Source organism: Pelmatolapia mariae, linkage group LG13 (genome assembly GCF_036321145.2).
Source record: "Pelmatolapia mariae isolate MD_Pm_ZW linkage group LG13, Pm_UMD_F_2, whole genome shotgun sequence".
Taxonomy (NCBI): domain Eukaryota; kingdom Metazoa; phylum Chordata; class Actinopteri; order Cichliformes; family Cichlidae; genus Pelmatolapia; species Pelmatolapia mariae.
The window spans coordinates 13074625-13099721 of record NC_086238.1 but is presented as its reverse complement, the minus strand read 5'-3'; the positions used below and the strand labels follow the sequence as shown (position 1 = coordinate 13099721).

Below are 25097 nucleotides of genomic sequence, written 5' to 3'. Positions count from 1 at the left end.
ATCCAGAAAACTCCATGTTCTCTGGTTATGCCTTAAGCAACAATCCAAACCCTCAACACTTGGAAAGAAGTTCTGCTCATTACTATTATTTTCCCTTTGGACTGTTGGAGATGGGTTGTCTGGTTCACTATTTCATGCTCTCCTTATCTGCTTCTCTTTCCACCCATGGTAATTGAGGGTGGCTGCGGGCCAGTAAAAGTCCGGAGTAAGGGGGGCCGGTTTGAGAGGAAGAAGGACAGAAACAGAGGAGAGCTTCTAGAAAGGGCAGGCTTTCATTCAGCAGTGAAACATGTGCACTTCTCGCGAAATCCACTTTCTGTGAATCTGGGGCTGTGAACAGTATTGATCACTGGCTCTCAATGAGAGGATTAATGGGAATTCAGACAAGTGCTTGGACGCTTACTGGTAACTTTTGACTTCCTTTCTGTTTTTACTGCTAGGCAAAAAGTAATTTTGAAACTTAAAGATGCTGTTGTACTGTATAGGTTTTTTGTGCGCATAGCGAAACAACTGTTAGCTAATTTCAAAGTGTTTGTTCATGATCACTGACATTCACATGTTGACATGATTTTCAGTCTGCTGTGTGTCATAATTTGGTAACATTGCTCAGATTGGACTGCTTAGTTTGGTGTACTAGACTTGTTGCAGTTGCATATTGAAGACATTAAATAAGTTATCAGTCCCTTGTTTATGAAACTATCATAAAAGAATGAATGGGATTCTTCTCAGGATTATTTTTCCTGGCAAATTCTCCTCTCATAAAATGTTTTTTCTGTCATATTTCTCAAATCTTTGCAAACGTTCTGGATAATGCACCACTGCACAGCATGTATTGTACTCGTGCACTTTTTTTTTTTTTTTTTTTTTTTTTTTTTTTACAGATGTAAGAATTGCATGCATGTCAAGCACAGTCATCTTCATAAATAAGGAATGAACTCATTTAAAAATGGAGATGTTTGCTGAAAAGCTATAGGACCTCTAAGAGCTAACGTTTTACAACGCATTATTTAACTGTTTGGATTAGTTGAACAGATTTCCACGCAGAACAACTGATAGGGTTTGGCTTTCCCTTGTTGCTTGAAGAATTTGGCAGCAATAAATCCCCTCGATCTTGGCAAGTGCTGCACATGCTGAACAGCAGTTGTTGTTTCTGGAATGGAACAACTTCCTTTAGCCAAATTTGCAGCAGATAACTTTAACTTCAGCAGTTCACGTGGAGTTAAAGTCTGCAGTTGCATTGCGCACACTACAGAAACAAGACAAATAGAAAAATGTGTTAATTTTCTCCCATTGCGAGCTTAGTAATAAAAAGTGCTATCATGGTCACATTTCAAGTAAGGTGTAATTGTTAAGCTTAAAATATGAGGTCTGATACTTTCATTAGTATCTGTGATGACTCAGTGTGTGTCGCCCACCCTGAACAAGTGAAATGTTATCTGGGGGAAATGTGAGATATCATTTGTTCAGCAGCTTTCTGAACAGCATTTCCAGCTGGAGCTAAAGTGCTACTAAACTAAGCTTCACAAAAATTCTATTAAAGTAGAATAAAATGCAACAAACAACAGATTCAGCACAGAATGAGTGTCTTGTGGTAGCTATTTTAGACCTTTTAACTTAGTTTTATTTAATCCTCTGCATACCAGCTTCACTGTTGAGACCACCAAAAACAAAACCTGGAGGTTAATAGCGTCTGCGCTGCCTCCAATAACACAAGAGATCAGTGCGCCAGTGAGATGATTACCTGCAACAGGAGTGCACCTGTTAACTCTGCTACATTATGCATGAAGGATGATGGCACGGCACGTGCAACGTTGCTTTTTTTTTTATCCCTCGATGAAGGATGACTCCCTTCATCATGACTACATGTGTCTGGTCACCGTCCACAGCTGGAATTTGACTGTCTGATGGCGCAAATCATTTCCATGTGGCTCGAGCAGAGGTGTAGAAATACTCGGTTTGAGGAAAGTCAGTTGAGGGGAAAGTCATCCTGGCTGGACGCTGCCAGTGAGGGGGTTTTCCAGCAACCTCCTCCAGCTCTCTCTAGCGGGGGAAAAAAATTCTGAGGAAAACGGCTTGCACAGCGACGGCAGCTTAACGCCTCCTTCAGCTGGTGTCACTTCCACGCTGACTTTACACAGTGGAAAAACTTAGTCATGTTAAAGAGTGTGACCGCTCTTTGCCCGCACAGGAATAAAAATACTCGTGAGGCCAGGGGTCATATCCTGCTCCGTGTGTTCATTGACCTTCACATGTCACAATCAAAAGCTTCAAAAAGGTATATGGTCAGTTTTTTCCCATCAAATTCCTTCCACAAGGCCTGAGTCTTTTACTGCATGCGGCATATCTGGTCCTCATTTGTAACCACTTCCTTTCAGCATGTCAGCAGTTTCTTTCTTTCACGTGTTGGGAACCACTGTAAAGGATGATTTAATAGAAGAGCCAGAGAAGCAACACACAGTTGTATGTTGCACTGTCTAGTTCACTATGCTAAATATAAAAACAAAGCTTTCATCGTTTTACGGTGTTGTTCATATATCTATTAGAACAAACATAATGATCACTGCACTGCACTATAATGCAACAGCATTAGTGCTTACTTGTAAAATATACTGAACAAAATACAGACATACATATATTTTTAGTATTAAGTACTGTTAAAAGACAAACTCTGCCTTGTGCACTTGCCTTGAAACTGCTTTATTTCAGTATCATTCAATGACATTGTTGTGCAGGTGGATAAGTAGAGGCTGGGATGTGAGATCACCATGGAGTTTGTCAATTAGGTAATAAATTGTAAGCACAAGTGAGGCTAATGTAGCAGAGCCAGAAAAGTGATGAATAAGCCGAAGAGAGTTTAAAATAATATGGACAAAAAACAAAAGTGATTAATCATAAGTGCAAAACACTTTAGCAGGCATCTCCCCAAACTTTCATTCTCTATGTTCATTTCTGCCAAAACTTTAAACATTTTGCCAGAGTGTACAATAACCTTACTCTTAAGAATGACCCACCTGACAACATAACTGCTGTACGTCTTTAGCAGCATGTGGCAGACACCGGTTAACATTTCTCCATGTGCTGATGGGAAAGAAAGAAGAGGAGGAGGGAAAGTGTGGGAGTGAAGCTTTTCTGGGCAGGCGTTCTGTATTTGGGCCAAGGGTGGGCAGAGATTGGCAAATGGCAGCAGATTTGAGGAAACAGCTGATAATCCCACAGGAAACACTGAGCACTGGTTTTCAGAGCAGTTGTGGTCAGAGGTCCAATGAATTGTTTACTTGGTGAAGCTGACAGAGCCATGTGAGGATGTGGTTGATGAGGCTCGAAGGGAAAATGCTTAGGTGTACTGAGGCGGCGGAGGCTGTGCGGTGAGATCGGAAAAATGTTGTGCACCACATGAAGGAAGGATGCGAGGGAGATGTGAGGAGATTAGTGGTGCTTATTAGTAAATATGGAATTTCTGGAGTCACGCAGGAATTGTGGCAGCATTGGAGCGAGGAAGTGAATGTAAACAAATACAGGATAATAGGATTTATACCTGATAGCAGCAGTGCGAGTCAGTCATGTCGTATTCTGGGTGGCTAGTGAGTAGTGCTGTCAACAGAGCATGATACTCTGTAGCTTTTCCTTTTGTGGTTTAGCACTCTAGGAAAAAGCGTAGTGTGAAAACTTGTCCTGCATTATGTCACAATTACATTACCTTATGTGTGGCTGATGCCAAAAAATACTTTTTGGGTTAGGGTTAGTGTAACTTTAAGATACCACTAATAGCATTCTACTTTGAATTTAAAGCTGCTCCAACTAATATTTATTTTTAACGTGAAATAAATCAAGCACCCAACTTTAATGTGAAAATGTCACTTTCAAGGATGAATTATTAGCTGACTCTGCAGTATCTCAGCTCTTTGCATATTTTTAAGATCATTGTCTTTCTGTTTTTTTCCCCTACAACTTTATTGTTTCAGTTCATTGGAAACACAGTGAGATATCTGCCGATCACCCCATCTGTTCTCTGCTTAACTTGGGCCTCAACCTAACAACAAAGTTTACAGTATAGTTTCTGATAATGGACCAAGACAGCTTGACGAGACATTGATCTCTAGTAATATCTGTGGCGGAGACAGTTCTAAAAAGAAAAAGCACAAGTGGATAAACATTAAATGCATAACTAGAGTATGAATCATTAATTCACGCAATTGCCATGACCTCAAAGCGTAAATGCTGCACAGTTGCTTCTAATTTGCATGTGTACACAAAGCTTGAATCATTCATCATCATTTTGAAAAACCCATTATGTGGCCAACATCCTTGTCATAACTTAAGGTATTGCACACCCTGTATAATTACCTACATGTGGTTTGGGGGTGGGGGTGAGCCAAAATAAATGTCAGCCAAGCATTTAATAATAACAATATTGGGAAAACAATAGCCTGAGTCATTAACTTTTTTCAAGGCAAGAAATACACAGTGACCATGTCATAAATACATGCATTGTCCATTTGTTTTTCTGTGCTATACAAAGCATATTTTTCCCTTTTCCTGTAGGTGCATATTTGGAACTAGTTACTGCTCCATAATGGGTTACAAATCAACATCCATGCATTGTGTGTTAAGATGCCTGTGCTTCATGCTTCTCCATTTGTTTAGTGCGGCTCAAGATGAAGACCTAAGAAGTAAGAATGCTTCTGTCTTCATTTATCACATGTAACACATTGCATATCTAGTTGCTGTTCAACTAAATATGATTTATTAAAACTTTTTTTTTTGCATTGCTAATTGTGCACTTCTTTTCCACTTCAGGTTGTAGGACTGCACCATGTGATTTGGTCTTTATTCTAGATGGCTCTTGGAGTGTTGAAGATGTCAATTTTGAAATAGTGAAGCGATGGCTAGTCAACATAACGACGAGCTTTAATGTTGGGCAGAGGTTTACCCAGGTCGGAGTCGTCCAGTACAGCGACAGTCCCCATTTAGAAATACCTCTGGGGAAGCACTCCACCAACAGAGACCTCATCAAGGCGATGGAGTCCATTGAATACAGGGGGGGTAACACAAGAACCGGGGCAGCTATTGAGTTTGCTACAGACAGACTATTTGGCCTCTCTGAGCGAGCGAGCGTTTCCAGAATTGCTGTTGTCCTCACAGATGGGAAGTCTCAAGATGAGGTTCTGAAAGCTGCTGAGGCAGCGAGGAAAAAAGGAGTAATCCTGTTTGCAATTGGTGTTGGTCCAGAGACAGAAAAGGATGAGCTGAGGGACATTGCAAACAAGCCATTTTCAACTTATGTCTTCTCTGTTGAGGACTACAAAGCTATTTCCAGGATCAGGCAGGTCATAAGACAGAAACTATGTGAAGGTAAGCAGCTGTTGATTGTTGTCTGTGTTTTTCTTCTCCAATATGATGATGTCAAATGTGGTCAAATGTTACTCTCGTGCTAGTAGTATAGTGTTTTTTCTTAATATAATAACGAACTCCATTTATCATCCAGCCTCTTGTTCTGTCCTTTTTATTGCGTTTCTCTGTTACAGAGACTGTTTGTCCCGCCAGAATTTCTATAGATTCCCGTGACGAGAAGGGCTTTGATATCCTGTTACATTTAAATCTGGCAAAAAAAGCAAAGAAGACTCAAGGGACGTTTTATGGCACTAAGGCCTATCAGGTGACGTCTCGTGTTGACTTGAGTGAAGCTACACGGTAATTATGGATCCTTTTCACTTTTCTTTATTGTCTTTATGTATGACAAAGTATGACACGCTGACCATCTTCTATTTATTCTATTTTTTAGGAACCTTTTTCCTGATGGCCTGCCTCCTTCGTATGTTTTCGTGGCCACATTGAGGTACAAAGGATCAGTGGCAGAAGAGGAGTGGGACCTGTGGAGAATACAGACACGAGATGGTAAACCTCAGATGGCGGTAACTTTAAACGGTTTTGACCACACCGTCATGTTCACAACAACCAGCAAGACACCGAATGGGATTCAGACTGTTACTTTTTCACAACAGACAGCAAAGGTAGGTAACACTGTGTAAAGGCTGCATCCTCTGTTGTTTTGTAAGAGCTTTATTAAGTCAAAATAACTGTTGTAGTGTCATCAGTGTAAGTTCTCTTTGCCTTTCAAGACAGCTCCAGCTGTTTCAGAGAACATGAGGATGTTTAAGAGGAAGACAGGCTAATTCAAAACAGTGTTGCATTATGGGAAAAGAGGTAAAGCCCATTTAGAAGCCATATAAGTGGCTAAAAGTTGGGCTATCTCAGCTTCTAAGGGTTTCATTTGGACCATTCTGGTTCAATCTGTCTCTTGTACCTTTAATAGTTTTCTAGTTTTTACTGATGCTTTTAAGCTGTACTGGGTCATTTATCTTCTCTTCATGTTTTTGTACAACACAAGAAAACAAACAGGTTAGAATATACAATAAATGTGATTTCTTTTTCAGACAGAAATACAAAACACGATCGCCACTGGAGTTAAGTTATAAGTGCAATACATACATGAAATGTTCTTTCTCGCTGAAACACCTGATCAAAATGATGATCTTGGTTCTCACTTTTAGTTCACATCTCAAAACTGCCTGGAAGCAGTTTGCTGTTATTTGTTTATAAAACTGTGCACATCCTTAAAACTAAAGTGGGTATTGTGAGATTGCATGGTAGTTATGACTGTCAAACATCCCCTTATTAAAGTGTGTAAGGGTCAAAATCTAATCCTGATGCCAGCTTTGTATAGCTTTGAAGAAGATTAAACTGTTGCAAAGCAATGTACACAAAGTTTTTTTTAAGTTTAGCTATTATGCTCTTCTTTATAGTTCGCCATATACTCACTCACTTGTTGTTCAAACCTTCTGTTTGTGAGGGGCAGCCAATGAGAAAAAGACTGTTTTCAGACAGTGAGGGGCTGTTTAAAGGCCCATTTTACAATAAAAGCTAATTTCGAACTGTGAATCATGCAGAGCTAATCTTCTAGAGTCCAAGAAAAAGAAAAAACAACACAGATCTGGCAGTGAGCATAATAGGTTCACTTTTCATGTGTTTATCATCACACTAGGTTGTTTTAATGTGTTTTGGCTATTCTCGTTTTTTTTTTCTATGATAAATAAAGCTGTTTGATGAGAAATGGCACCAGCTACGTCTGCTGGTCACCGAAGAGGATGTCACTCTTTATGTTGATGACTTGGAAATTGAAACCTTATCACTGGAGCCCCCTGTTGGCATTTTCATCAATGGAAAAACCCAAGTGGGAAAATATGTCAGAAAGGAAACAACAGTGCCAGTAAGTCTATGAGCATTTGTTTAATGAGTAGCTAAGCAAACTCAGTGCCGATATATGTTTTTAACTAGATCACACAATACCACGCAGTTTACTGCTACCTCCTAGGAGACATGTTTAACTCCGTGGGTGATAAATCCTTGGCAAAAATGAGCCCTTTTGTCCACATGGTCTTATGAATCGTTGTTTTATTTGTCTCAGTTGGCACCATTTGCACTAAAAATGTTGTATTAGTAATAAATCATTATTGTGCTGTGTTGTAATTTGCTCCATAGATAGATATATGGAGGTCAGTTCTCAGTGAGGCAACAATAATCACACTGAAAAGAAGAATAGATGTTCTCTGCACTTTAGATGTTTTCATTCTTATTTTCAGTTTGATGGAACACAAACAATCACATAAACGAGCCCGAGGCCCATATGCATGATATAGATGTGCAGGTTTCTCATGTCACCGTTGTGCCACAGTGTTAGTTAATGCAATAAGATTCACCAGAACTAAAATAAGACACGTGAAGAACTGGGAGGCATGAGAAAATCCTTTGTTTTGAAAGAATACCAACTTTTATTCATTCAACATTCCTGGGAATATATTCACATGAACCACAATATTAAACACAGTGAATGTTATTCTATGTGCTGATCCATTGTCATAAGGACCATGAATTTCTGAGTCATTTAACAATGTCAGTCATGGTATTATTTCTGGATAAACACACTTGTAACTGAAAACACATTTTTGTAATTGAGCCTTTATAAACACAGAAAGATTAAACCAGCCAATTTACACTAGCAATATAAGTAAAAATAGTCATCCAACTAGAAATTATATTATGATATTCAAACCTATTTAGGTTTAAAGTCAGTGCTGTTATCAAAGCTATGTGTTGATCTGGTTTTTTTTTTAATGTAAATTATTATTATTATGCTCACATGGTAACTGAAGTGACGCAGTCCCTGGGACCTCCTGGAGACGTTTCACTACCAGCACAACAAAACCAAATAACCAAATAATGGAAGAATAGCGTAACATCAGTGCAGAGCATTTGTGCACACTGAGGGAGGTCTGGCAACATGTAACAGCTCAGCAGCCAATCAGGGCACTTATTTTTCTTCAGCGGTTATACAATAGCTGTTACAATTCATTAGTGGCAAAGGACCGATAAAACTAAAATAAGTATCGCGTAATTGGCCACATATTACAATCTGTTTGTCCCCAATATCGGAAGTTTTGTTTCTAACAACAACCTCTTCCTTTAAATTTTTTTTTCCCAGTTTGAAATTCAGAAACTTCGCATTTACTGTGACCCTGAGCAGAACAACCGGGAGACTGCATGTGAAATACCTGGAGTTGTAAGTATATGAGTCTGCTTGGCCCAACACCTGTTTTTCCATCCAAAAGATAACGTACTTTCACCTACTTTTCACCTCTCCTAATTACATCTGCTTCTGCGCCCATGATGGCGCAGCCAAAGATTTCATCATCAGTTAACTCCACACCTCAGACTGTAAAGTGATGCTTTCTTTCCTGTTATTTCATCAGTAGTCCGTTGCAGCGTTACAAGCGAAGGTGTAAGCTCAGCATATTAATTTTAAGACACATCTGTTCATACACAGAATAATTTGCTGGAGGAGGACCCGTGGCTCAGCTTCAGACATGTTGCACTATATTTTTTATTGCCTGCTGGCTCGAACTGTGTTTGCAAAGCAGTGGCCCGTTGTTGGCTTGGGATTTGCTATAACCGCAAAAGCCAGTGCCAAATAGCTGTTTTTCATGTGAAGCTGTTGGATAAAAATATCAAAAGAGACAAGATGAGAAGCCTAAAATTACAAATACTTTCCAAGTATCGCTACTTCTCTCCTCTCTCTGTGTGTGCTTTTCACTGGTTTGTTTGGAATCTCCAGGATTGGTCATCAATTTTCTTTTGAATGGGGGCTCTCCGACACCTACATATCCAGTGTACATATGCATGTAGGCTAGAGCTAAACACAGTGAAGCTGTTTATATCATGTTAACAACTCTATTTTAATATTCTTAGAATTCTTTAAAAAATTATTAAAAATAACAAGAATAATTCATATGTAAGGATGTTATTTATTCATTTGCTTGAACATAGGGGATCGTAGGGTTTTTCACTTACAATATAGAGCGCCTTGAAGTATTTGTTTGTAATTTGGTGCTATAGAAATAAAACTGAATTGAATTGAATTTTTAAAGCCTGCACTTGTCTTTCACCTTCTGATGTTTGAAAATGTGTTGTTTTTCTCTGTTTTGCATCCTTTGAAGATTATATCCCTCTCTCATGTTTTGCAGCTTTAAAGTGGTTTCAAGAAATTGTGATGCATATTTTCAGTTTTAATGAGAAAGACCAAATAACCCGAAGACTAAACCTTAATATCAGAGCTTTGCAGATTATGTTTAGTGTGTGGCTGTGATTTCTTGTTATGCTTGGTTATTACAGTGCTCTAATAACCCTGATTACGCTGAACCGACTCCAGAACCTTGTGTTTGCCCTCCTGGACCTCCCGGACAACCAGGAATGAAGGTCAATTTGATTTTTTTCTGTCTCTTTCCTCACAGTCTTTGCCTTTTGTCGTATTGCTTTGCACACAGTATCTAACCATGAGATCGCTCAGACACCCTATTGCCCTGTTCATATTAAAAAAGACCTGAATCTAGCCATGAGATCTTTCTTTGCCTGCGTGCTAACACTGCAAGAATTTCTATAAAATGTAGCTTTTTTGTTTTTGTGCAGTTTTGCACACACACACAGACAAATTGACTTTGTTCCTGCTTTGGCATACATTGCTTCCTTGTCCAGCTCCTCAGTGTCCAGACAGCTCATTAAATATTTGCTTTAAGCTGTAGTGGACTGAAGAGATTAATTATCACAAAAGCAACTTTATCTTTAACAGTGTGAGTTTATGTGTAAACTCAGGAATGACAAACTGTATTAGGGCAGAACTCAAACCTTCCCTCTCTTATAGCTCAGCCTTAGTGAACTGTGTGCAGACATCCTGTAAATGACGAGCACACGTTGCACTTCACCAACAGATCAGATCCTACTACCCTGTGAAAACAGATTGTGCCAGAAACGGTGTTGAGTGGGAAGTTTTAGCACTTTAAGCTCTTAAGCACACAGTTACCTGCTGAAAACTAACAGTATTATAATTTATGGATGCACCAAGTGGTCTTTTTTTCTCCAGTGAGGCTTGCTATGGTGTGAAAAAGTTTGTCTTGTAAGGACATGTACGGAGTATTGTACTTTTTTTTTCTTAAACCAAACCAGACTGCTGTCAAAGATAAATACTGGGTGCAATGGAAAATTACCAAAGTGGGAAATAAAACCTACATGTTTGCCATTATTGATCACAGGGTATGAAAAAGCCCCGGTCATAAAAGCCGTTATACAAGGACCTCAGAGAGATATTAGCTTGGCAAAAGACTCTCTTTGTTAATGTTTGTGTTTATAAGGTCACCGGTATGCTTTTATTACATTTACTAATAGATCCAAAATGCTGGGAACATTGCTGGCGTGCAGATGTTCTTTAAGACCCCACATGGTGCATCTTACATTAGATAAACAAGCTTGCTAAGCATTCTTTATAGATAAATTAAATCAACACTGTGAGAAAGTTTACTGTTACCGGAGGTGTGTTAAATGGATTACTTTACTGCTTTAAGACTGCATGATACAGTTTGTTTTAATCACACATGGTTGAATAACGTCATTCCATTTTCTTTAGGGAGAGCAAGGAAGCATTGGTATTCCTGGTCAGCCTGGTCCTCCTGGTGCTGATGGTAAGCCTGTGAGTACTACATAGTTCAATATACAAACATAATCACCAACAGCAGCATCCACAACAGCTTTTGAGAAAACCAGTTGAGTATCTGTGTCCAGTAGATCATAACGGTTTCTTCTTATTCATTATATGTGGTCAGGACTGCTTCAGAATGTTAAAACACACTGGTAAATGTGCTTACTTTCTTAATTTTCCAGTGGTTAAATAAGAAACATCTTTGCTTGTAGCAGCACTGGCAACATGGTGGTGATTTTGTGTGATGAAAACTATCCAAAAGTAAACCACATGTTCTACAGCATGATCAAAAACTCAGAAAAAGCATCTGCCCACAGCCTATAATCATCCAGAGAGCATGCACACAGTGGAGGGGATTCAGATGTTTAAACAAACGTGTGCATCTCTTGTCTTTTTTTTTTTCAAGGGTATCCCTGGGCTTAGAGGAATTCCAGGTTTCCCAGGTTCGCCGGGAATTAAGGTAAATCAATAACCGTGGATGAAAAGTCAGTGATAAGATAAGAAGTGTTGAAAATTTAAAGCTGCTTTCATGTTCCTTGTTTTAAGGGGTCACGTGGACCAGATGGGTACAAAGGAGAGCAAGGGAGGCCCGGTGTTTCGGTAGGAAGGTCAAACAACACTTTGTGGCGTCACGCATGACTTTGTGGCGACTAATAGACATTTTTTTTAAACACAAGTTTATTCTTTCAGGGTGAGAGGGGTATTCCTGGGTTACCGGGGCCACCTGGACAACCAGGGGAGAAGGTGCTGATGTTATTTATTATTTTCAGCTGTTGCCTCATTTCTATTCATTAATATAGTATCTAGATCCAGTTCTTTATATTTATTTAGAAATCAACTCTAGCATGGAAACTCTGCTATAGCTGGAAGGAAAAAAAAGAAAAAGAAACGATAGTTAAAAGTAGAAAAACACATTGAATTTTCAAGCTAAATCTTTTTTTTTTATGAGATCAAATGTAGGATTGAGAGGAAATCCCTGCTAGACACATCAACTTTGAACATTGTTGCATCAATCACTCCAGAAGCCATATGTTTTGAAGATAAAGCAGATCCATTGGGAGAGTAAAAAGTACAGCATCTATAGTGTGGAACAAGAGAGCAGAGAGAGCAGGAGGGTCATCGGAGACCTTTTAAATTTGTTCATATTTCCTGACTTTTGTACCGCCATTTCCTAGGAACGTTAAAAAAGAGAACCGGGGGTGCATCTTCTTTCCTCTTGGTGTCTTGTTCACCCCGAGTTGCATCTTCTCCTTGCTTCTTAGTCTATAACTACAATATTTAAGGTAGAGGTCCTAGGACTGGATTACAAGAAGTGCGGTTAATATTTAGTTGTGGATAGACCACGTGATCTGAGAAACCAAACTAACAAAACTGATCATGCCTTGACAGAGGACTATATGTGTCACATGGATCTCAGTTAGACCTAAACCTCATAATTCTGGAAAAAATACAAGTGACTAGTAACCTGCCAAGGGTTTACCCTGCCTCTCATCCCATGACCGCTGGGAAAAGCACTTTCTGAACTATGACCCTTATTTGGACAAGTGATTTTCAAAAATGGATGGATGGAATCTCTAAGCCTTAGATGACAACAAAACCAAGTTATGGAATCAAGACTTACCCACAATAAGTGGTGCATCAGCTAAAAGACAGCTTCCACTGTTTAGTCACACAAATAGAAATTATGCATGCTGTTATATGATAGGATGCATCATATGAATGCTGAAATGTGCCAGCCACCACAATAGGTCCAAATAAAAAAACGGAGAAAATTTAAATTTTATCCAGCAACAAGAAAGTCTGGAAATCTTCCTTGGAAGGACATTTTTTCTTAGAAATGCACCGTCAATTAAAAGCAAACGAAGCCTAAGTGATCCAGCATTTTTTGCTTATTCGATAACCAAAACAGCAACAACAGACACAGCAGAGTCCCTTTTATGTTCATCTGAACAGCATTTTGTGTTTAGCATTGCTTTAAAGTTCAGTAAGTTAATGCAGCTGCTGCAAACTGCATCATTTCTGTCATATCATCAGTCATCAGTGGGACCACAGGGGCCCCCTGCTATTTGGCTGAAGGGGAGAACAATTCAAGCACTTAGTGTTGGTCTAAAAACTTCTCTCAGCTGGCTGCTGACACTTTTCTGCACCTGGAGTAAATCCTCCTGTGCCATCTGTCCCGGACACATGTGTCCAGGATGTATCACATTAGGTTTTTACAAGCTGCTGGACGGTCTTCTCGATAAGCAGAAACTACACTATTAAGGTGAATTTATTTATTTATTTATTTTTTTATCCCATTTCCAGCACTCTTTTGAAATCCCATAATTGGACCTCTACTTGCGTTACATTCTTCTGGCAGACATGTGTGTCCAAAGTGACTTACAAGAAGTGAATTTTAACCTAAGTGGAGCAAAAGCTAAATATCATCCAAATGTGGGAGTACCTCTTTTATAAACAGAGCGCTAAAAGATTTTTGTGTTACGTAACTGGTTTGGTTTGGTTTGTTAGGTTGCTTGCAGAACTCTTAAAGATATGCATGAAACTTTTACCAGAGTTGGGTCCTCCCAGATTATAAGTAATAAGAGGTTTGGAGTCAATCTAAAGTCTAGATCCAGGAACTTTTGGAAGAATTCTTTACCATTACGAGAAATGCCGAGAGACATTGTCTCAGTATCACAAACTAGTCCAAATCCAGATATCTTTCTGGATCCAGTGATTTAATTCATGGATGATGTGGAGGGAATTTTTCAACCTTGGCAGAGGCATGCAGTCTTGGATTGCTCTTGTTGAGTAAGAGGTAGCAGAGGTAGTCTGAAAAAGTGGTTTTTAGTCTCCGTCAGAAGATGGACAGAGACTTTTCTGCCCTGACTTCACTGAAGGACATTCCACACACATTGTGAGGCCAAAACAGTGAAAAGAGCATTATTGGACTACATGCATGAAATCCTCCTAGCTGTGGGAGAAAGAATAAATATTATATCATAAATTATAACCATTTGGCAATCAGCTTTAAATAGTCTAAATTAAACTAGCAAACCAATTTTCCCTTCATGTATGGGTCAAAAGGTGTTTTCACTCAGCTATTGTTCTGTTTCCAATGCAGAACAATAGCCGAAAAACCTTTCTTAGCAAGGTTAGGTTTAGGTTCCTCCCTTTGCAGAATAAACTGTTTTCTTTGGATACAAACATGTTTCAATCTGCCTTTCAAACTATTCCCATATAGTAAGACCACCAAGGGTGCAATCTTTTTTTCCTGGCATAGGATGTAGAGAACAGAAACATGAGATGTCTGCCAAATTAAGCCAGGAGAACATAATTCAAGGTTATGTTTGTGTATTTGCAGTCTGTGGTAGTTGTTCATGGCCACAGTCATTCATCACCCTTCAATGAACAATTTGTTGCTAATTATGTGGGCATCCAGCCTGTGATATTGATCTCTGTAGTTTATTAACACTGTAACTACAATGGTGGCATTCATTTCAGCAGAAATCAATGAAAACCGCAGCCCAGCTTCGAAAGTAAACACACCTGTTAGCACGAGCCCCATATCAAAAGCTTTCTGCAAGTCACTGGTCAGTCAGCTTATAATGCTGTCTCCAAGACTGTCCTTCTTTTAAGCTCTGTGTTGTCATATAGGTTGGCACATCTTAGCATTTACAAGTAAAACAAAACCCTATTTATCAAAACTCACTGCAGCATAAAGACCAAAAACGAGCTTTCGTAAATGCTTCTTTAATCCCTCTGCCATAGCCCATTTGATATCCATTGCAAACAAGATTACAGTAGTATAGCCAGGGAGATTTCTGATGTGTGTTTTGAGACAGTTGAGTATGAGCATGCTACTGGGTCATGTTTATTAAGTGAACAAAAAATGGGGCTCAGACAGAAAGAGAGAAACTTCTACACTTTTCCAACAGTGTTTTTTGCATTCAGCATATTTTTGCAAACAGAATCTCAACAAAAATGTCACCCACCAAAGTCACTGAGTCAGCCAGTAACAAATGTCATCTTGGTATTACACTATACAGTAATTTGTTCCTTCTTGAGGCCATTAGCATAGTTTTGAATGCAGAAAAACAAGTGATGTAATTCCCCGTTTGTTCCAAAATCATGCTTTTTTCCTTCTGAATATGTGATAATCCAGTGACGCATTGTTCCCTTAACTTGGCAACGCATAACAGAAACTTTACTAATGTCTAGTTTTCGGTCAACAAGTGCAAATTTAAAAATATCCAATGATGCAATACAACATGCCACTCCCTGAAGTTTCAGTCTAAATAGTTAAGTTCACTGTTTATCTAGGAAACAGAAAAGACCACTGCTGCTGCATATTTGTGATAGAGCAGACTTTACTATGAAGTTCTCTGTCTACATTATGGGCCTCAGATTAACAAAAAGTTGTTTGCTTTTCCATCAATGTATATCACAAACAACTCTGATACTCTGGAGCAGATATTGATACATGGCTGTCTGAAGGTGAAAATCTTTCCTTAGGGTGCACAAGGGACCCCGGGAGCAGCAGGGTTACCAGGAAAAACTGGACAAGTGGTACGTGTGCACACAATCCTGAAAGTAGTGCAGAAATTTAAACATGAAATATGCATGCTTTAACTGACTGATTGTCTGCTCTACTTTCAGGGAGAAAAAGGAAGTATAGGACCTCTTGGGCCACAAGGTCCTCTGGGAGAACCTGTATGTATAAAAAACCGAGAATTGACTCACAGCCCATCATAATTGTGTATATAATATAATTTTCTGTGATTTCAGGGTCTACCTGGGAGAGATGGAAAGGATGGATTTCCAGGAAGACCTGGTCAAAAGGTCTGTTTGTTCTGACAGTGTAGTATGTTACAAAGCTCATTCAGGGATTAGGGGAATAATAGAGACACGAGGTTGGATGAGTGCACACACTCCTAAAAGACTTAGCTGTTCCCCTATGTTGTGCTGTTGATGTTTGGCAACCATGGAAATCAAATCATGCATAACCAAGTGTCCCTCTTGTCCTTTTCCAAGTCCCAGCTTTTGTAAACATCGAGCATGCAGTTCACATTTTAAATAGATGTCGACTGACTGACTCAAATTGACTAAAATGTCGGGCACTGTGATTGAGCTGGCATGTAGGTGTCAAATTGAGGGCTTCTAACTATAAATTTTGATTAAATTAAATGTCTTTTTTTTTTTTTTCAAATGTATTAAGGGAGAAGCTGGAGCCAGTGGTATTCCTGGTACTGACGGAAGGGAAGGCCATCCTGTGAGTCATAAACACACACATAGACAGTGCTGATCAAAGGTTTGGTATTTTCCAGGTTGCTTAAGATGCTGCTATTGTCTTGCAACTTTAATTGGAGTCCTAGACATTGAGGACTTGCATGAATATCATATTGTTTTTTAGATTTTAACTTTTAAGCAAAGCATTTTGAACCAGAAGTGCAGAACACTGAGACTGTGGTACATTACATAATGCTTTACAAATGTTCTAGCATGAAATAATAGTAGAAACATACAAAGAGAAGAGTAAAATAGGCCAATGCAAGAGCCGATTTCACGGATCATGCAGGTTTGCACGTATAATGTTTTTTGGTGTATGAAGACTGCAGTGTTAATACAGTGTCAGTAGAAAGACTACCCCTGACAGGCAGTAAATTAGGGGTATTTCCCCTGTAGTTCATCCCAGGATAACCCTGTTATGTAACAAACAGACTCATGCAGTGAAAGTAACTCATCGGGGGAATGCTGTGGCGCTCTGGCAAATCTGTTTTAGGAGGAAAGTCTTTCAACTGGGCAGCCACCCCACTGATCATGATTATAAGCCTCGTCCAAACGTTTGCGATGGGTCTGCAAAAGATGACTCAGTTGCTCCACAAGGCTGTAAGCCATTTTCCCCCACCAGAACAATAGCGCTAGCAACGTATCCAAGGAGGCAGGATTAGAACTGTGCTTCCTCAAGTTAAAACAAGATGCAGTTCTTCTTTGTAGGTCCCAACAAGGGGATTTCTTCACGTGTTGGAGAAGACTGTGTGTTCATGTCAACTCTGTATACTTTCTCACTGCCTTCTTATCCTATCTGTCCCCCTATGCACACTGAAACTTCAGTGTAAGGCAGCATCTGAAAGCATTTATTTAAGCAAAGATAACTGAAACACAAAAAAATATAGTAATTGCTGCATGCTGACCTTAAAAAACCTTCAGTGCATTCACTTAAAAATTATTGCATTTATCTGCAAATACAGTGTATTTAACTGAGGTTCAGCCGAGGTACATAGGGTTTTTCCAGGGATCTATGTGGTTTAGTTTAAAGATCAAACTTAAATTGCAGGAAATAGTTTGATTTGGGGGTGATTACATTTACTAAATTGTTACTCGCAAGAATTTAGCCTCAAAAAAAGCCTCAAGCTACTTTACTCTGCTTCTCATGTAAACTAACCAACCACATCTGGGAAGCATAACATTTTGGTAGGCATTTCTCCATCCACAAGGACTAGATAATGTTTTTTTATGGAGAGAAAATAACAACAATTGCTACTGACACAATGAAATGATCATTTCACAACAATGGTAAGGCATAAAGTCAAACGATGCCTTCGAAACATAGCATTTTATAAAAATGCCATTTCTGTTTCTTACAATGTAAATCTGTAGCACTGATAGTCATATTTTCTTATTTGCATTATTAAATATACTAACTGAAACACCACGTTGTATGTGTCGTTGCTCTTAGGGTATGCCTGGATTGCCTGGAAATGCAGGCCTGGATGGACAAAAGGTAAGAGCTCCTAATGTATGTGCAAAGCAAACTCAACAATGGTTTTGCTTTATTAATTATGACTATATTTGACTGACAAGATTCTCATTAAAGGGAGAAGTTGGTGAGCCTGGACCCAGGGGCTTTAAAGGATCGACTGGACTACCTGTAAGTTGATAGCTGTTCTTGTGTATGTTTGATCTGAAGAGTTAGCAACACAGTTTTGCCCTCTTTTGCAGGGTGAAATGGGATTACCTGGTGAACCGGGTTTGCAAGGACCGATCGGACCGAAGGTAATGATTTACGCCTGTTAGAACATCATGTTTGAGCTTCTTCAAACAGCTGTGATGAAAAGCTAGAATGAACTTAGTGGAAATAATGGCTGACTTTGATCTTAACAACAGACATTTAATACAGGATAAACTATGAGGTTAATGTGAGTTTATCCCCCTTCATAGCCCTCGGGCTGTGAATGCACTAGTTAAAAGTGCGACACAGAGAAATCAATAACTTAAGATTAATCCACATTAATCCATGCTTGCATTAGTGAGCAGCAAGCTGCAGGCAGAGCCTGTCTTGATTGAAACTGTCTCCAATTACAATGCAGTGCAGCTGCCTCCAAGTACAGCAGATCAGTATGGCATGATGTCATGCATCAGTATATATATTGTCCAGCCGATACTAAATGAATTGCAGCACATGATCACATTAGTTTGGATAGTGTTGAATCTTTGATGCTTTCTAAGCTTTGAGGAAAAACAAGAAAAAGTACTTGGCCGGCAGCATTGCATGTTTTGTTTGGTCACTGTTTTGCTATAATACACTTTAGAACAAGTAACTATCTTCTGGCCTCACCAGTCGAGCTAAATTAAGCAATGATCAGGCCCTAGTGCTTTCGTCAGTGGAATTTTAGTGGAAATGTAAGCAGTCTGGGCTTGTCTGGTCTGGACACGCTGTCTCCTAATCATTTTTCATTAGCTGATCTGCTTTTAACAAGCCAATGCGTATTGGTAAATGGCACACAAGTGAAAACGTAGTTTATGGACATGCAGGCACTACTTTGATTTTATGGCCGAACTTCAGACTGCAATTACAGAGGCTTGTTCAGCTGGAAAAGAAAGCACCGACTAGACACAATTAAACTTCAAACTGCACAATCCCAAAACCTCATGAAAGTATGCTCAAACTATGGCATGCATCACTGAAAATGAATTATGATAAGAAAGTGAAAATATCAGCCACACTCCAGTTCATAATAGGATGCGGTTTGGATGCTATCTCATTGTATTCTTTCTGCAATCTAAAATGTGTTTTATCTCTTAATTAAGGGGAATATGGGTGAAAGAGGAAGTCCGGGCATAAAAGGCACACCGGGGCTTGCGGTATGTTACCATTTAAATATGAACCAGATGAGCAAGTTCTTTTGGAAGCTGATAATTAATGCAGTATATAAATCAAAACCACAGTACACACTGATTAGCCACAACATTAACTACAAACCACACTGACAGGTAAAATACATTATTTTCCTTTATTTAAAATGGAATGTTCTAGTGGGAAACATTTGGCATTTAAACTTTGATGCATACTACATACCTAAACAGTGTTACAGAGCACAAAGGCAGACAATGCACCCTGCCACACCACAAACACTGATCAGGAACTGCAAAAAGAAAATGACAAACTCCTATAGAAACTCCTCAACTGCAAAACCCATTGAATACCACAGTATGACCCCACAGAGGCTCCACTCATTAATCCAGAAGTTCTACAACCCTGTGCTAGACCCTACAGGACACCCTGACAGGTCCTATGCCAGTGTTCTGAAGGGTCTGGTTATGATGTTCTGGCTGAACAGCATCTTTCTTAAATAACAGTTATTTCTTTTGTTTGCTCCCATTTTTAACTACTGGGTTTAACTGGATGCTTTTAAAGGGCAGTGCAGGGCAACCAGGAAGTCCAGGTCAACCAGGACACCCAGGCATGCCAGGGATGAAGGGAAGCAAGGTATTTCCATGATCTGTTTTTGTTGATATTACCAGAATTTTGACATCTAGTCAGAAATTCAAAGTATTTTCTTGATTCGAGGTCAGGGTTAAGTCTGTTTAGATTGTGAAATTTAAGTCCATGGTCTGCAGAAACAGCAGTTATAAAAATGACTGCACACTCATATCAATCAGTTTTGTAGGTAAGACACTACAAAAAGTCTGGTGTTAGTTTTCTTTTTGTGATATGCACAGACTTTAGCATGTCTAACTTTAAAAGCATGTTATAAAATGAAACTCTGTGCCTTTGTTTTTTTCACAGGGACAGAGGGGGAATCCAGGTGAAAGGGGCGACATGGTAAGATTCAAGACAAAATTATATTGCACTCAGCACAAGTTAAGCAGATCAAATAATGGTTAGAAAATTGATAACACAACCTCTGTTTTAAATTAGCGCAACATCACCTTTGGGTGTTGGATTAAGATTTGCTTCTGTCCAAAAACAGCTATTACAGTGAAACTGTGGGACCTCAAATCAAAAGTCTATTCCAGGCTTGTGTCTGCTGTCTGGAAGGATGAACTTCTCTTGCTGGAGGGTTTTTTGGACATAGAATTCATAATAGTTCAGTCTACTAATATACTTACAAATCATTATTATCACATCTTGTATCTGGATTTGGAAGCTTTCACGTCAGCTTTACTTGCTTTTTTGGAAGTACAACAGGAGGTTTCTCTGATCTGGGATGTAGACAACATGTTTTTTTAATTTAAGCAATGCTAATGAGAATGAAATGGCTACACTGAACTACATTAAAACCCAATACTACTATAAATATGTGTCATTCTTCCTGTTTTGAGTGGAATTTTTAATGGACAGCACCATCTACAGTACTTTGCATATACAGCATTGGCTGAAGTCTGAAACCTGATTTTATGTGCTTTTTTATAATCTAATGTTGACCTAATGATTTCCACACCAGGGGATGAAAGGTGAAAAAGGAGAGCATGGGCGGCCAGGGGGTGTGGTGAGTTAATTTTGAAAGGCTTTGTTGCATCATAACTACACGTGTAAGAAAACAGTTTCTGGTAGAAATGCATAGTTTAGTGTCACTGATTCATGGCCCAGTCCACCAAAATACTTACTTACCCGGGTATTGAGATTTAACTAAATTTGGACAAGAAAATTAGTAGATAATATTTTTTCTTCAATACCTCCAAAAATCAGATTATCTGTCTATATCTTGGAGTTTGATGCCTACTATTCTAGTTTTAATAATAATAATAATAATAATAATGATAATAATAATAAATGGCAATTACAGTGCTTTTCAGAATGTTTTATCATCTTTTTAAATTATTTATCATTACTTTGATTGACAGGGATCACCTGGTCCAATGGGTCTGAAAGGAGAGGTATGTCAAGCTCAATAAAGCAATTACCTTACCTCAGTGTAACATGAATAATAACTAGTATTACTAATACTGGGGTGGTATCCTTGCCAGAAAGGGACAGCAGGGGATCCGGGGCACAGAGGTCAAGAAGGTCAAGTTGGACGACCTGGACAGCCAGGTCAGTCTGGCCAACCAGGCCCCCGAGGGTTGCGGGGAGATATGGGCCCCCCTGGTCCACCTGGACCCGAAGGAAGATATGTACGTGTGCCTTATACTGTACTAACAACTTGTTTGTAATAGATTTTTTGTAATCATGTTATGTATAACTGAGTGGTTGGTCATGGTCTATCACTTTATATTGCAGTTAAGTGCAATGTCAGACAATCACATTCGGCAGATATGCAGAGAGGTCCTTCGGGGTACGTATCATTTTAAATTACCTGCTGAACATTTTTTATGTATTTTCCCCAAATGAAACTATCTCATTATCAATCCTTCCAGCTGAGCTGCCTCTATTGATACTGAGCAATCAGCAGAGTAGCTGTACCAGGTGTCAAAGTCAGCCTGGATCTCCTGGCCCACCAGGTCCAATGGGGCCACAGGGACTCAGAGGTCTTCCTGGGCTTAGTGGTTCTAGGGGACTGCCAGGCCACCCTGGTCGGCCGGGGTATCCTGGGATTAATGGTCTCAAAGGTAAAATAAAGGTCAAGTTAGTCGCATATCCTAAAACTCTTCTGCACAATCTCTCTAACAAGGACACTTGTGTTTGCAGGAGAACCAGGTTTCAAAGGGGAGAAGGGGAGCCCTGGTCGGGTCATGATTGGAGACCATGGGCCTCCTGGACCTCCAGGTAAAGAACATCACAGTTTTAATTGCCATTCATTTGATAAGGTCATGTAAAAGTGCAGAAGCATTTTAAGTGGATATCTGGTATTTAGCTTTCAGCTGTGTTCCATTGTGGTTGCTTGTTATTTATATCTCCACAGGTCCAATGGGTCCGGAGGGACATGGTAAACCAGGTACTCCAGGTAAACCTGGGCCCCCTGGTCAAAATGGCCCAGAGGGTAAAAGTGGTAATCCTGGCATCCCTGGTGAGCCTGGTGTGTGCGATCCATCCATGTGCTATGGAGGCATGATGAGGCGGGATTCTTACAGCAAAGGCCCAAACTATTGACATAAGGCAGCATCACTGCAGGCACCAGTATAAAGCTGATGCAGAACAGATATTCTCAGGAAGATCTCACCATTACAGTTCCTCTCTGACATGGAAACAAAACGTACCTCTTCTGACACAGTTTATGTGACACCTTTTATGCATCCCAGTTTCTTTGATGGTATTTTGTATTATTAGTCATATGGCTTTGAACATTCTTTGAAATTTTAATGGTGTTAAGAGGATTAATGATTGGCTCCAGTGAATACCTCTTATCCAAGCACCTTGTATGAGGTATCAAATGTGCCAGCCATGTAACGCACAGTACTCACTGCATTTAAGATAACTACGCATAGACACATGCACACCATCCATGAACACACTACAGCTAACAGTTTGATGGATATCTGGGTTTGTGTATAGGTAGGAAATGTAAGTGCAGTGCCTGTCGTATTAGGTGTGGCATACCAAACGCCAGCAAGCATAAATGTCTTACCAAGATTTTATTACATATCAAGAAAGCTTATTATGGTTTTCCAACACAATCTTACCAAATCTTCTGCTTTGCTGACAAAAAACATACACCTGTTTACTGTTTGAGCCTTATATTTAATCTCGATGAAGAGATAAATTTATAATTAGAACTAATGAGCACACCTTTGAGTCTGAGGTGTTTGTCAATCCTGCTGTTGTCTGAAGCTGTTGGCATTTAGTAAGCTCAGAGGAAGGACCCATTTTGAGCCATGCCATCATTTACTTTAAATGAGATTCATGGCATGCACTGCATTAACATCAACTAATTACATGCACACCTACTTCAAAACGTGGGGTGTAGATTGTATGTGCAGATTACACATACAGTCAATTATGTTGAACATTATTTAAATGCAACCTTTCGATTCTTGTGAACACAACACCTAAATAAACCCACCATTTCCAGTGTGACACCTATGAGTATAAGGCCTATGTGTACATTGTGAGTCTGTGCAAATGGTTTGTGAATGCTAAATGAATGGTGATTGTTTGGTCACATCTTAATAAGGCGCTACTAAAGTGTTTGACTGCAGTTGGCTGACATATTTGACTCCTAATAATCTTGAAGTTTGTACTGTAAGTCCCTGTGGCTGGTACACTTTCTTATATTGCCCCCTTGTGTTCCTTCACTGCATGTTGCGTTATAAGATTTTACTGCACATAGAGCAGGTGCCACATGTTCCACTATAAAACAGAACAACAAAAATCAACACACATACACACACATGAAAAAACAATGATGATTAGTGAATTGATTTGTGATGAATTATCACAGAAATTAACACGTTTCAGCGCAAAACTGTGACTTTGATTGCCTTTCGCTGAGTACTCACTCCTGGAAGCTCGAGTTCATAAAGCATTCAGGCTGACTTTTGTGCGTGAAAACTTTTTACAAAACACATCACCCCGGTTACCTTCCTATTGCAATACTTCTTCATTCATTGCCATGTCTTATTTGTTCTATATTTAGGATGTAAAATATATATATAAAAAATGTGCCATCTATGAACACACCAACACTTTAGTTTCACATTTTAATCCATTTATGTTCCCCCAGCTTACCTTTCATTACTGTAGCAGGTTTTTTTTTTATTTATAAGAGAGGCATATCACATTTCAGCAGTGACCTTTCTTAAACATCTTTTGTAATGTTATTATTTGGTGTGAAGGTATGACTTTTGCCATTTTTTTTTCTTTTTTAAAAACTAGAATAAAAAAAAAATCTTTTAAATGATTTGTGAACTTTGTTTGGCCCTTGCTGTCCTGTCTCTGAACTTTACGCATTTATTTCTGCTCTCCTATCACATCACTGATCTCATCTTTCACATGGAATCGTGGGTGTGGTTTGCACTTGGGAGTTTCCACTCGTAGTGAAGCATCAAAAGGGGATTGAGTGCGGTGATGGGTTTGGAAGAAAAAAGAGGAGAGAGATCATCGCATGGCTCGTCGAATTAGGACACTGCTTTAGGAAACTTGGATGAGCGCAGCTTCAGCTAAAACTCTCTGTGACTGGCAGGGAAACTTCAGAAATGACTAAATGTTCGGTTCTTACGCTAGATGGCGCTATGTGGCAACATCTTAGTATGCGTATGAATTTTTCTAAGACTTCCTTTTCCCCCCTTTTTGGACAGTAGCCACTCATCACACGTGAATCCCTCTCTGTTTATATCTTTAATTATCCCAGCATGGCTGCTTTCGCTTGTGTTTATTTAATGCCCCATGAGGGTGGAGCTTTCTGCAATAAACTTAAATACTCATGTTTAATTCTTGCTGTTGAGTGAATTTATGTAATTTTAAATTAAAGCATATAGCCACGTGCGGTATGTGGTTTACAGCAGGCCTTTATCTCCTCTCGTCCTGAATTTAAATTATGGCTTTACTAGATTCTCCTTGTATGTTAGTGTAACATTTCCATACCTGTGAATCCTCCATACATGATAAAAACATGACGCTCGTTGTTTTGCGGTGGATGCAGCTGAAACCCTCTCCTATGAAGACTTCAATAACTTGAGGTGATTAAAAGGCTCTGTCATTATTCTTTCACTCGTTAAGAAGGCCTCTCGGATTTCAAGTGTCTCCTTTTACACTCCTGAGCCGCCACATTCATCATGGGACCGGGCTGAAGTTTTATTGCGGCCGCTAGAGGAGGATGCAAAAACAAAAGCTGAGGAGTGTGGGGTGGACTCAAAGGGCAACTAGCCCCAATAC

General features: G+C 39.4%; 1 protein-coding gene across 1 annotated transcript; it reads left to right on the top strand.

The window, feature by feature from the left end:
• Positions 1-288: 288 nt before the first annotated feature.
• col21a1 (collagen, type XXI, alpha 1) lies at positions 289-24007 on the top strand. Its single transcript, XM_063490867.1, has 29 exons — positions 289-405; positions 4543-4670; positions 4798-5352; positions 5526-5691; positions 5783-6011; positions 7097-7267; positions 8540-8617; positions 9727-9810; positions 11012-11074; positions 11490-11543; positions 11630-11683; positions 11774-11827; positions 15578-15631; positions 15722-15775; positions 15851-15904; positions 16281-16334; positions 17802-17846; positions 17940-17993; positions 18065-18118; positions 19154-19207; positions 19761-19832; positions 20133-20168; positions 20791-20835; positions 21191-21223; positions 21314-21460; positions 21567-21621; positions 21704-21895; positions 21975-22052; positions 22189-24007. Exons 2-29 carry the CDS (start codon positions 4574-4576, stop codon positions 22374-22376), a joined length of 2874 nt encoding a protein of 957 aa, XP_063346937.1. The 5' UTR covers positions 289-405; positions 4543-4573; the 3' UTR covers positions 22377-24007.
• Positions 24008-25097: the final 1090 nt, after the last annotated feature.

Bases quoted from the DNA above. Each gene is read 5' to 3' on its own strand.
- col21a1 (XM_063490867.1), top strand. From the start codon at position 4,574: ATGGGTTACAAATCAACATCCATGCATTGTGTGTTAAGATGCCTGTGC. The intron at 6,012-7,096 runs GTAGGTAACACT...TGATAAATAAAG, and splicing joins TTTCACAACAGACAGCAAAG to CTGTTTGATGAGAAATGGCA. The intron at 18,119-19,153 runs GTAATGATTTAC...CTCTTAATTAAG, and splicing joins AAGGACCGATCGGACCGAAG to GGGAATATGGGTGAAAGAGG.